The sequence below is a fragment of the Bubalus bubalis genome, chromosome 8 (assembly GCF_019923935.1).
Source record: "Bubalus bubalis isolate 160015118507 breed Murrah chromosome 8, NDDB_SH_1, whole genome shotgun sequence".
In the NCBI taxonomy this organism is placed as follows: Eukaryota; Metazoa; Chordata; class Mammalia; order Artiodactyla; family Bovidae; genus Bubalus; species Bubalus bubalis.
The window spans coordinates 11,677,943-11,691,781 of record NC_059164.1 but is presented as its reverse complement, the minus strand read 5'-3'; the positions used below and the strand labels follow the sequence as shown (position 1 = coordinate 11,691,781).

General features: G+C 36.7%; 1 protein-coding gene across 4 annotated transcripts in view; it reads left to right on the top strand.

Annotated features, from left to right (window-relative positions):
* SGCE (sarcoglycan epsilon) overlaps positions 1-13,839 on the top strand; it is a 72,681-nt gene that overhangs the window by 26,892 nt on the left and 31,950 nt on the right. For all 4 annotated transcript variants that reach the window (XM_044946441.1, XM_025290862.2, XM_025290863.2 and 1 more), the window contains 2 exons: positions 1,320-1,477; positions 10,724-10,796. In XM_044946441.1, the coding sequence (XP_044802376.1) occupies positions 1,320-1,477; positions 10,724-10,796 (231 nt within the window). The remainder of the gene's footprint in view (positions 1-1,319; positions 1,478-10,723; positions 10,797-13,839) is intronic.

Sequence of the window (13,839 nt, the reverse complement as noted above, 5' to 3'; positions counted from 1 at the left end):
TTATGGTTTTCCACATTAAGACTTATAGTCTTACCTAGGACATTGACTTTTGGAAAATTATACACATATCATAGAAGAGAATGAAATAATGGTAAAAGAAAATTCTCAAAAAAACTTTTACAATATGAAATAATTTTATATAACTTCATGATAATATAATGGAGATTAATTTTTCTTCAAAGTAATACCAATTACAAAGCCTTATTTAATCATCTATTTGTTTAAATTACGTTCTGTTCAATTGTCATAAATGCCATCCAGTTAATGAAGATATAGAAAGAATAGCAAGAGAAAATATATTCTTATTATGACTCTTACTTAAGTAACAAAAATGAGTTTTCTGAAAAGTATGGCATAAATATTATTTTTGTAGATGATATGATGAGTAGTATATCTGAAAATACTCATTTAGTTAAGCATGTTTTCACCAGTATGCAAGAAAAAAGGCAATCTTTTCATCAATTATTTATAAAATGTTTTCTCATGAGGCATTGTACTTTTGCAAAACTGTATAGCTAAACCTTTTAAGCAGCAGAAGAAAACATATAGTTTCATATAGTTAAGAGCATAGTTTCTGGGGTCAACCAGGATTAAATTCTTGTTTCCCCACTTAATTTGACTATGAGGAGTTAACATGGAAAATGACATATTTCATCAGTAAAACTACGACTGTAATAGTACTACTTTTATTGGTCTGTTTGGAATCAGATGAAGTAATAGTGCCTGTAGAGGCCAGACACAGCATGAGGCTTGGCACATGCTAATAAAATGATGCTGTTATTATTGTTTAGTATTAATAAATGTCATGTTATTGAAGTTCTTTTAGATTTGGATTTTTCAACTCATCCTCCAGTGTTTTGGAATTACATTATTTTTGTTTTCATGATACTTTTATAATTTTGAGATATCCCTTAAGATTAAGTTGATAGTGTTCAGAGTTTAATGAAAGAAAGATTTCTCAAAAGAATGAGCATATGAACCTGATTTTCCTGAAAGTTAGTTGTCTGATTGATAGAACTTCTCTGCTGCCATGTGACCCCACGCCCCTCCAAAAAAAAATTAAAGGAAAAGATAGTTTGAAAAAAATTGCATGAATATGCTCTTCATTGCATCAGATTTCTAGACAAACTAAGCCACCAAAATGATTTTCTTCTTTATATGAGGTCCTAATGTAAATTCTCAGATGGATTTCTTTGGGTTTTATTTAATTTGCTACAAATGTTAAGAAAAAACTTTTTAGACAGACATATTTTTGTTGAAACTATCAAAGCAGCATGTGAAAATAACTTTTATATCTCACTTCTGTGTTTCTTACCTAGGTGAGATTAGTAATGATCCCATAACATTTAACACAAATTTAATGGGTTACCCAGACCGTCCTGGATGGCTTCGATATATCCAAAGAACACCATATAGCGATGGAGTCCTTTATGGGTCTCCAACAGCCGAAAATGTGGGGAAACCAACAGTCATTGAGGTAATTTACTTAGAGCAAAATTATATTCTTGTTTATTTGTAATTTGAGTTTCAAATGCAATTAAAGTTATGTGGCAGTGGTTTTCAGTATTTTATGTATGAAAACATATGAGATAACATTTGGAAATATACCATTTCTTTCTGTTCATCTACAGAGTTTTCTGTTTCAGCTTTTATATATAAAAAGGGCAGTCTAAATTAGTGAAAAAAATTAAAAGACATTTAAAATAAATAGATTCCTATGAATTCTATTTAAGAAGATGAATCCACTTATTTCCTCCAGATTTTAAATTCAGATTTCATGTTCATTCAAATACAAGCATTTAAACAGATGTCTTTTGAGCCCCTACCATGTACTGAGCATTATGATAGGTGTTCATGGTAGAAAAATGAATAGTAGCCATCCCCTGCCATGTCTTACAGTTCTGGGGTTGAAGCACTGGAATGGAAACTCAGACTTAGCCAACACTGACATAACTGTTATAATAAGAAGGTACTGTCTGATGCAGAGTTGTAAGAGGGTAAATAGAAATTCACTAAGTAGAAGGAAGGCTATTTTAGGAAGAAGGCACAGCACATCAAAATCTTAGAGGCATAAACAAAACCACATGGTCTTAGAGAACTTTAGGGGTAGTTAGAGGACAGCATGCACTCCAGAGGCCAAATGATGGGAACAGAGGTGTTGATGCTGATACAGGCAGATCTTGGAGGGCTCTGTAAGCCATGCAGATATGTTTGACCTTGACTTTGGGAGTTATGGTGGTGCTATAATTAATCAGATTTTTATCAGTACCTGACATCATACCTGGAAGATATTAGAAATTAAAACAATAAGGACTTCCCTGGCAATCCAGTGGTTAAATCCAGTAGTTGCTGCTGCTGCTGCTAAGTTGCTTCAGTTGTGTCCGACTCTGTGTGATCCCATAGACGGCAGCCCACCAGGCTCCTCCGTCCCTGGGAGTCTCCAGGCAAGAACACTGGAGTGGGTTGCCATTAAGGCTCCACATTTTCTCTGCAGGGGACATGGGTTGGATCCTTGGTCAGGGAACTAAGATTCCACATGCCATGTGGCATGGCCAAAATAAAAAAAGATATTAAGACAATAAAAACAATGATGACATCAAACCTTTAATGGGAATTAATTTTTTTTAATAAATGGATATAAATGCTAAAAGGTTTCACTCTTTACTATACCTAACAAAATCAGAATTACACTGGCAATTAATAGCAAGAGAGTTCTACAGTTTTAGGCCTCGATGCCTCTAAGATCTTAAATTGGAATTTTAAAAAAAATTGTTGTTTTTAATTGAAGGATAATTGCTTTACAATATTGTGTTGGTTTCCTCTGGATATCAGTGTGAATGAGCCATAGGTATACCTATGTCCCCTCCCTCTTGAACTTAACTCTCCAATTCTGTAAAGACTTACTGGTAGTGACCAGGGCACCAGCATCGGAACTGCTTGTGGAATTGCCAGGGGTTTGCACAGGTCATGGGTGGCATGTTTTCTACCACCAGAAATTTGTAGTAATTTTACAAATTCTGAGGAGGCTACACGCTTTGCGTTTTTCTCCAAAGTTTTAATCAGCCATGGGCTGTGGATATGAACTTCCATATTGACTGAGAGAAGGTGTTTCTTCATCTGAACTGAAGTTTGTATTAACATGACTTTTCAATGATGTCTGTCTATAAATCTGCTTTCTTAAGGCAGTGTTGATATAGAATATATGTAGATATAGGAAAGTTATTTGGAGTTATTGTCAAAATAATTTTTAAAATATGTAGTAAAGTTATAAAAGAAATATATAAATGGAAGTCACCACGTTGCTAGATTCAAAAAGAAAAACACAGTTACCTGGATAGATTCAAAGAAAGCATTGACTAAAATTCAACACTTCTTCTTGGTAAGAGAAAAGAAACTCTGAGCAAACTAGGAAAGCAAGTGAGCTTCCTTAACCTAATAGGTTATATATGGAAACTAATAGCAAACATCATTTTTTAATGGGAAAACACTAGGAGAATTCCATTTAAATTCAGGGACAAAACAAGGATAGCTCCCTTTATCACATCTATTACAGAATATTTTAGAAGTCCTAACCAGTGCAGTAAATAAAGAAATTTATAAGTGTTTGAAAGGAAGAAATGGAATAGTCAATGATATAAAGAGTCTGTAGGCTATTAAAATCTTAAGAAAGCCTGGCAGTAAGTTATAGGATTGATATAAAAAACTTAATCATTTTGATATTTGGCAAAACTAATACAGTTATGTAAAGTTTAAAAATAAAATAAAATTAAAAAAAAACTTAATCATATTTATTTATTAAATAAGTATTGAGAAAAATGCAAGTTTTTAAAAGATACCATTTTTAGCAATAAAATTCTAATGTACTTGAAATAAATCTAACAAAAGGTATATATGGGAAAAATTATAAAATTTTATTGATTTTAAATAGTGCCTGAATAAATAAAAAGCTATCCTATCATTCAAGGATAGGAAGACTCAAAATCATGAAAGCATTGATTTCTCCCTAATTGATCTATAGATTCAGTGCAGTTCAAAAAAAAAAATCTCAATAGGTTATTTCACAAAACTTGACAACTAAAATTGTCTAAGTCTAAAATTGATAAATTAATGACCAAGAAAAATCAAGACTTTTAAAGACTTTCCTTTTAAAGAGGAAAAAAAAAAAGGGAGTAAAATTTCTTTCCTTTCCAGATATCAAGATTTATTGTGAATCTGTAGTAACCAATCATAAGTTTGTATTGATACACGAATAGAGAAATTAACCAATGAATAAAGTAGGGAGCCCAGAGACAGGTCCATGTACTTAAAGAACAACAGTACATATCTAAAGAAATGGTACCACATATCACAGATTAGGAAAAAGGAAGCCTATTGACTGAAACTCAGCCGCATGACAAACATAAAATTAGATTCTTACTTCCCAAGAAATACAAAATTCATGTCTAGGTATATTGAAGATTTAGCAAATTTTTAAGCTATTATATAAAAATGTAGATTTATCTCTGGGCTTTCTGTTTTGTTCCACTGATCTGTATTTCTGTCTTTGTGCCAGTACTATACTGTCTTTATGACTGCAGCTTTATAATATAGTCAGAAGTCAGGAAGGTTGATTCACCCAGAGATAAATCCATGCACCTATGGACACCTTACCTTTGACAAAGGAGGCAAAAATATACAATGGAGGAAAGACAGTCTCTTTAACAAGTGGGAAAATTGGTCAACCACCTGTAAAAGAATGAAACTAGAATACTTTCTAACACCATACACAAAAATAAACTCAAAATGGATTAAAGATCTAAATGTGGGACCTAATTAACCTTAAAAGCTTCTGCACATCAAAGGAAACTATTAGCAAGGTGAAAAGACACCCTTCAGAATGGGAGAAAATAATAGCAAATGAAGCAACTGACAAACAACTAATCTCGAGAATATACAAGCAACTCCTACAGCTCAACTCCAGAAAAATAAATGACCCAATCAAAAATGGGCCAAAGAACTAAATAGACATTTCTCCAAAGAAGACATACAGATGGCTAACAAACACATGAAAAGATGCTCAACATCACTCATTATCAGAGAAATGCAAATCAAAACCACTATGAGGTACCATTTCACACCAGTCAGAATGGCTGCGATCCAAAAGTCTACAAGTAATAAATGCTGGAGAGGGTGTGGAGAAAAGGGAACCCTCTTCCACTGTTGGTGGGAATGCAAACTAGTACAGCCACTATGGAGAACAGTGTGGAGATTCCTTAAAAAACTGGAAATAGACCTGCCTTATGATCCAGCAATCCCACTGCTGGGCATACACACTGAGGAATCCAGAAGGGAAAGAGACACGAGTACCCCAGTGTTCATCGCAGCACTGTTTATAATAGCCAGGACATGGAAGCAACCTAGATGTCCATCAGCAGATGAATGGATAAGAAAGCTGTGGTACATATACACAATGGAGTATTACTCAGCCATTAAAAAGAATACATTTGAATCAGTTCTAATGAGGTGGATGAAACTGGAGCCTATTATCCAGAGTGAAGCAAGCCAGAAAGAAAAACACCAATACAGTATACTAACGCATATATATGGAATTTAGAAAGATGGTAACAATAACCCTGTGTACGAGACAGCAAAAGAGACACTGATGTATAGAACAGTCTTATGGACTCTGTGGGAGAGGGAGAGGGTGGGAAGATTTGGGAGAATGGCATTGAAACATGTAAAATATCATGTATGAAATGAGTTGCCAGTCCAGGTTCGATGCACGATACTGGATGCTTGGGGCTGGTGCACTGGGACTACCCAGAGGGATGGAATGGGGAGGGAGGAGGGAGGAGGGTTCAGGATGGGGAACACATGTATACCTGTGGCGGATTCATTTTTATATTTGGCAAAACTAATACAGTTATGTAAAGTTTAAAAATAAAATAAAATTTAAATTAAAAAAAATAAAAAAAAATAAATAAAAAATAAAATAGCACAACTACTGTTAAAAAAAAAAAAAAAAAAAAAAGATCTAAATGTAAGACCAGAAACTATAGAACTCTTGGAGGAAAACATAGGCAGAACACTCTCTGACATAAATGACAGCAAGATCCTCTATGACCCACCTCCCAGAGTAATGGAAATAAAGACAAAAATAAACACATGATACAAGCTTTTGCACAATGAAAGAAACTATAAGCAAGAATAAAAGGCAGCCTTTAGAATGGGAGAAAGTAATAGCAAATGAAACAACTGACAAAGAATTACTCTCCAATATACAAGCAGCTCAATACCAGAAAAATAAACAACCCAATCAAAAAGTGGACCAAAGAACTAAACAGATGTTTCTCCAAAGAAGACATACAGATGGCAAACAAACACATGAAAAGATGCTCAACATCACTCAAAACCACAATGAGGTACCATCTCACACCAGTCAGAATGGTTGCCATCAAAAAGTCTACAAACAGTAAATTCTGGAGAGGGTGTGGAGAAAAGGGAACCCCCTTACAATGTTGATAGGAGTACAAAGTGATACAGCCACTATGGAGAACAGTGTGGAGATACCTTAAAAAACTGGAAATAGAGCTGTCATATGACCCAGCAATCCCACTGCAGGGCATGGGCATACACACCGAGGAAACCAGAATTGAAACAGACACATGTTTCCAAATGTCATTGCAGCACCATTTACAATAGCCAGGACATGGAAGCCACCTGGATTTCCATTGGCAGACGAATGGATAAGAAAGCTGTGTATCAGATCAGTCGCTCAGTTGTGTCCGACTCTTTGCGACCCCATGAATCGCAGCACGCCAGGCCTCCCTGTCCATCACCAACTCCCGGGGTTCACCCAGACTCATGTCTATCGAGTCAGTGATGCCATCCAGCCATCTCATCCTCTGTCGTCCCCTTCTCCTCCTGCCCCCAATCCCTCCCAGCATCAGAGTCTTTTCCAACGAGTCAACTCTTCGCATGAGGGGGCCAAAGTACTGGAGTTTCAGCTTCAGCATCATTCCTTCCAAAGAAATCCCAGGGCTGATCTCCTTCAGAATGGACTGGTTGGATCTCCTTGCAGTCCAAGGGACTCTCAAGAGTCTTCTCCAACACCACAGTTCAAAAGCATCAATTCTTCGGCGCTCAGCCTTCTTCACAGTCCAACTCTCACATCCATACATGACCACTGGAAAAACCATAGCCTTGACTAGACGAACCTTTGTTAGCAAAGTAATGTCTCTGCTTTTGAAGCTGTGTATACACAATGGAATATTACTCAGCCATTAAAAAGAACACATTTGAGTCAGTTCTAATAAGATGGATGAAACTGGAGTCTATTATACAGAGTGAAGTAAGTCAGAAAGAGAAACACCAATACAGTGTATTAATGCATATATATGGAATTTAGAAAGATGGTAATGATGACTCTATATGCAAGACAGCAAAAGAGACACAGATGTAAAGAATAGACTCTTGGACTCTGTGGGAGAAGGCAAGGGTGGGATGATTTGAGAGAATAGCATTGAAACGTGTATTACTATGTGTGAAATAGATGGCCAGTGCAAGTTCGATGCATGAAGCAGGGCGCTCAAAGCCGGTGCTCTGGGACAACCCAGAGGCATGGGGTGGGAGGGCTTTTCAAGATGGGGGGACACATGTATACCTGTGGCTGATTCACATTAATGTGTGGCAAAAACCACCACAATATTGTAAAATGATTAGTCTCCAATTAAATTAATTTAAGAAATGTAGAGGAGTATCTTTCTGAATTTGGGGGTAGGAAAGGATATCTTAAATAAAACCTAAATATTTTTTACTTAAGAGAAATACTTGATCAAGTTACCATAGTAAACTTGTGAACTTCCATTCATGAGAAGAAAACTTTAAAGAAAAGACAACCCACAAACTGGAAGATAATATTTGAAATATATATAACTGACTAATAAGAAGTATGTAAACTATGAAAAAGGACACCTACAATTTCAGTAAGAAAAAGACATGAATGGACATTTTTACCAAAGAGAAGACATAAATGCCATTTAAGTAAAGAAGTTTACTCTCATCACTATAAGGAGGAATATTCAAATTAAGACTGCAGTGAGAATTTTACCCTCAGTAAAGTTCTTTGGCAGTGGATGTGGGAATTGAACTAATCACTTTTACATAGCTGAATATTGTGGTACCCTATGATCTAGCCATTCCACTTCTACATATGAACTTAAATACTTGCAGGGAATTCCCTGGCGTTCCAGTGATTAGGACTTGGTGCTTTTACTGCTGTGGCCTGGGGTTTAATCACTGGTCGAGGAACTAGGATCCTGCAAGCCATGTGGTGTGACTAAAATATAAAAAAAAGAAATATTTGCAAATGTCCAGCACCCAAAGGCATGCACAGTCATGTTCCTTGAGCAATGTTTGCATAGTAAAACATTGGAAACCCACAAACCAACCGAGACCCAGAAGTCCATCAACAGGAGAGTAGATAAATAATTCCTGGAATTATTATTTCACATAGTGAACACTTACAGCAAGAATGAAGTTAGACTTGCCTGGCAGCATGAATAAATGCTTTACACATAATGCTGGAAAAAACCCCACACCTCTGAAGACTAGTTTATGATCTTTATAGAGTTCAAAAGCTATCAAAGTGAACAATGTATTTTAAACATACATGCATGTATAATAAAACTATATTTAAAACTAATGGGATGATAAACACAAAATCCAAAATGGTTTCTCTGGTGGGAGAAAGGCAAGCAGCTAGGACAGAAGAGAAACACGTGTGTTGAGCCATGATTCACAGGGGTTCATTATACCCTACTACCAAAATATAAGGTTATGAATGAGTATCAAATAATATCTTTAAAAATGATGAAAACAGCATATATTTCATCTAACACAAGTAGTGTTTTATCTGTAAATAACTCATATCCATCTATAAAAACATTTTTAGCATTTTAAAATATTCTTTTAATAATATAGTGAAAAGATTTTGCATATCTTAAATTTAGTCACTTACATCCATAATTTATTCAGTAGATATTTATTAAGCATCTAAAATAAATCAGCCACTGTTTTAGAAATAAGGGATCCAAAAGTGTACACATGTGCTTATCTCTTAGCTATGAAGGGCTTCACATCATGATAAGTAGACTTTGATAGATGATATTATAGTATTTAAATATCTCATTAGAAATGATAGAAGAATTGAATTCTGTTATAGCTTTTAAAATTAAGCATTAAATATAAATCTGGATAATAAAATCCTTCCTCCTGATTTATGAAAATGTTCTTCACTCTCTTATGTCGCCTATGATTTTAAAAAACTTATTAGAATTAAGAAATGTACAATAATGAACTTTCTGATAATTATGGGAAGGCTAGCCAGAAGAATATTACAGTTAATTTGAAAACGTTTAACTTTTTCTCCCTGATCATTAGCTTTAAGATGTTATAGCAAATAATATTTAGTATTTTTTTCCGTTGAGAACATGATTAAAATTTTGCAGAGTAAACTTTTAAACTCATGAGCATTCCCAAATGTCTTTTGCTTCTTTGCAAACAATAATGCCCCATTTATTTAACGACTAGTCTTAATTTTAGTGTTTGGTTGCAAACCTCATGGATCATGTGTCCCAGCAGAGAGCAGCAAAGAAGTCACTGAATCCAAAAGAAATCTGACAGATTGTGGAGAGAGAACTTCTTTTATCTTTGTGGAATAATACACTTTTCAGAATATGTACTTTTAAATATTGTTAAAGTTTTAAAATTTTTAATTTCCAAATTCTGATTTTCACTGTTGTCTCAAAGGATACTTCTGATGAGGGTATATATTTAAAGCTCATATATGATGCTTAAAATCTTTGATACTGGTTCTGAGTGTGCAAGATATTTCTGTTGTCTTACTTTTTTATCTCAGTGTCAACTATGGCTGCGATTACTGCCAGGACAGTGCTGGGATGCTAAGACGATCATTTGTTGTGTTTTGGTTTTTGAGGTACCGCAGGCCTGTCTGAGTGATTTCATATCTGTTATAAAGTTAATTATTCTTAGATTTTTGAAGCCACATCCTGCTGTTGGCCTTTGCTTTGTTGTTTGCAGTGGCTGTTTCTGAGTTGACTTTGATGTAAGTTCATTGACTCCACAAACATTTACCAATATTTTTTTGTGAAGGAATTGATTTGTGGTTTTGAGCATGTGCCATCAGACTGTGATCCTTACTGCTGTGCTCCATCGTGAGATATGATTTCCAAAGGGGTCCTGACATCTCCTGACTGGTTGGTGTGCAGTTTAGTACTAAATGCAGAGAACACAGAGATATGCTTGTTTTAAAGTGCACTTTCTGGTATGATCCTTAAGTTCCATTCAAAAGTACAGAAATAGATTTTGTATGTTTTTTTTTTTTTTCCAAGTTTAGAATGGCTCTGGTAAGTAATTCATAATAGTTAATCCATTTACTAATGATGCATCTGCATTGCCACTGGCACTTAACAGTCTTCTATAAAAGGGTTTTTCTGATTTTAACTTGTTGTTTTAGCATGTTTAATAGACCTGACTAATTATCTATTTCCCATAATATTGCTAAAAGCTCTGATTCTTGTTGTTCAGAGAAGGAATATTTTGCAAGTATATAGACAAATAATGAAAATGGAAAGAACGACAATTTGTTTTCGTTTAGCCCTTAATGAATTTCATTTTTCAAATAACATTTCACTTCTTTAATATGACTTTCTTTTTCTAATAGATAACAGCCTATAATAGGCGTACCTTTGAGACCGCAAGGCACAATTTGATAATTAATATAATGTCAGCAGAAGGTAGGTATGGGAAAATACGTTATTGATTGTTTCCTTATTTGCAACAAGTATTTCACTTATGTTTTATAGGTATGTAAAATCTAGTTCAGGATTTTAAAGCTCCACATACCTACCATACCTAATGAAATAGTAAAATGTAGAAAAGAAAACAAGCAATAACATTCATGACAAAATATCATGACTTGTTTTGGTGCTGAAAACCTCAGGACAGGGAGCCAAATATAGAGGCCACTTATTTCTCTAGGCCTTGGTTGAATCATCTGTTCAGCGGGACTAATACCATTCCTCTTGTAACTCTGAGGTAAGGAAGCGATCATTTAAGGCTCAAAATGTGCTTGACGTAAGGCTGGTCATAGAATTCATCATTGGTATGATTTTATTTTAAAACCTATCATAGCTTGTAGTCTAGTTGTGTTGATGATAAAGAAATGTCAATGGAAATAAACCATCATTTGGGTCATCATTTGGGTCACAGTCTCCTTTCTAAATAGCTAATCATTTAGCTGGAGTAATTGTTGGAGTCCATCAGCAATTTAGAATTACACATGCTCAAATTGTTAAGTGATACCTTAGGATTTAGAAGGTTAGGGACACAAGAGTTACTCCGACACCTAGCATATTCTGATGCTGTTTTGGCATTCAGTTGGGAAAGACATACCCCTAAAAACTTTGTGGTTAAAATTTATAAATCATGGGATGCTATACCAGATATCATTTGTGAGGGTGATGGGAGAAGAACTGATACAATATTCCCCCCACCCAATCCCAGCACAGAAAAACAATTCTGTATCCTGGATAGGAAAATTCTTATTTCTTTTTTCTGCTGCTGCTGCTGCTGCTAAGTCACTTCAGTCGTGTCCAACTCTGTGCGACCCCATAGACAGCAGCCCGCCAGGCTCCCCTGTCCCTGGGATTCTCCAGGCAAGAACACTGGAGTGGGTTGCTATTTCCTTCTCCAATGCATGAAAGTGAAAAGTGAAAGTGAAGTCGCTGAGTCACGTCAGACTCTTTGCGACCCCATGGACTGCAGCCCACCAGGCTCCTCCGTCCATGGGATTTTCCAGGCAAGAGTACTGGAGTGGGGTGCCATTGCCTTCTCCGTCTGTTTTCTAGTACAACACATTTTATCAGGGCCTACTAATTTGGAATTCATAGTAATTCAGTAAAGGCTGTGTTTAAAGTTATCTTTACACTCTATGAAAGAAAGTAATTTCAATAGAAATGAAAATGTAATACAATACATAATTGAGGAGAATGCTTGATGATTTTGAACCCCTTAACATGAGTTTTTCCTTTTGGCATTTTAGCTGTATTAATTGCAGACAACAAATGTGCTAGTTTAAAATTTAAAATGACCGTTCCTAGCTGCTCAGTTGGTAAAGAATCTGCCTGCAATGCAGTAGATCTGGGTTCGATCCCTGGGTTGGGAAGATCCCCTGGAGAAGGAAATGGCAAACCACTCCAGTACTCTTGCCTGGGGAATTCCATGGACAGAGGAGCCGGGCAGGTTAGAGTCCATGGGACTGCAAAGAGCTGGACACGACCGTGTGACTTTCACTGTTACTTTCATATATGAGAAGAAAGTCCAAGTGCCCATTCCTTTGGCCAGGACAGAAGATTCTCCGTCCACTTTTCCACTGCCCAGGGGCTTTTGTAATTTTGTACCCAATTGTAATTGGGTACTTGCTGTCCAAGCTGTCTATGTAAAATTGGAATATCTTTAATGAGAAGAATGGTTGTGACGTTCCTTTTCCTTGGGAATCTATCAGTTTAGTTATATTACAGTGGACTTGGACCACTAACCTCACGAGTATGTTCTCAGAAGGACTCAGAAATCTTTTGCAAGGTATTTTGAATCCCTACGAGCAAAGAGTTGGACACGACTTAGCGACTGAACCACAACAACAAATTGAAAAATAACCTGGCCTATGGTTTGAACTGCTTTCTTTTCAAGTCTGGTCTCAGTCTAGTCGACACAATATATCCTAACAGGTGATGCTGACGTGTGGGAACCATATTCAAGCAGATACTAATGGAAGACTGCTAGTCAACTATAGGATTGAAAGTTGGCCTGAGGGGCTATTTATCTAAGTTAGGGTTGGGAGAGGACGAATATCTGGGTTTAGAAAGCCTCCTTTTATAGATTATTAGATTGCATTAGATAGTAAGAGTGAGGGGAGGAGGAGAATGAGGGGACAGAGAATGAGATGGTTGGATGGCCTCACAGACCCAATGGACATGAATTTGAGGAAACTCCAGGAGATAGAGGAGCACAGAGGAGCGTGGTGTGCCTGCCATTCATGGGGTCACAAGGAGTTGGCCACGACTGAGTGAACAGCAGCAGTGGCCAAACCTCTGAAAACCAGTGCAGTCATTTTTCCTTGCTCTTTTTGCTGGAATGCATGTGGTCATTAGGGTATGCATCTGTGGGCGACCTATATGTGGGCTGTTGCCCCCAGATAAGGTGAGGAAAAGCAGTAACGGGAGCTGAGCGTCAGGATAACCATACTCAGTTCTGTCTCCTGTCTGGGAGCTGCCTCCTGCTCTGGGAGGTCTAATGGGAAATGAGTCGTGTGGAATCGCACAGTGTGAAGCCCAAGGAGAATGTAGAGTGATTCTCTGAATCAGGTTTTACTGCCACCACTCTGTTGGCCTTCTGTTCCCTTGGCCTCCGTGATGTCCAATTATAGCAGGTGCGGGATTTCCCCAAAGTTAGAAAGCTCTGGTGACTCCTCTCTAGGAGACTTGGCAAGAGCACTTGGCTTGGGTAGACGGCAGGCAGCTTACACTGCCTGGAGCCACGGAAGGGTGTGGCAGCTGCCAGCCTCTTTAGGAGCCATGGAAGGTCACAGGCATTAGGGAAGGCCAGGGAGCAGCTCTCCAAGGAGGAGCCTCGATGATAAACAGGAAAAAGGTTTGCATGCTTTTTTTGACAAGTGGATTTAAAAACACCGAATGAAGTGAATAGATGATAGAATTCTAGCCTACTCAACAAACTATACTTGGTATTATTTATAAATATTATTTATTGCCAAGAAACTGT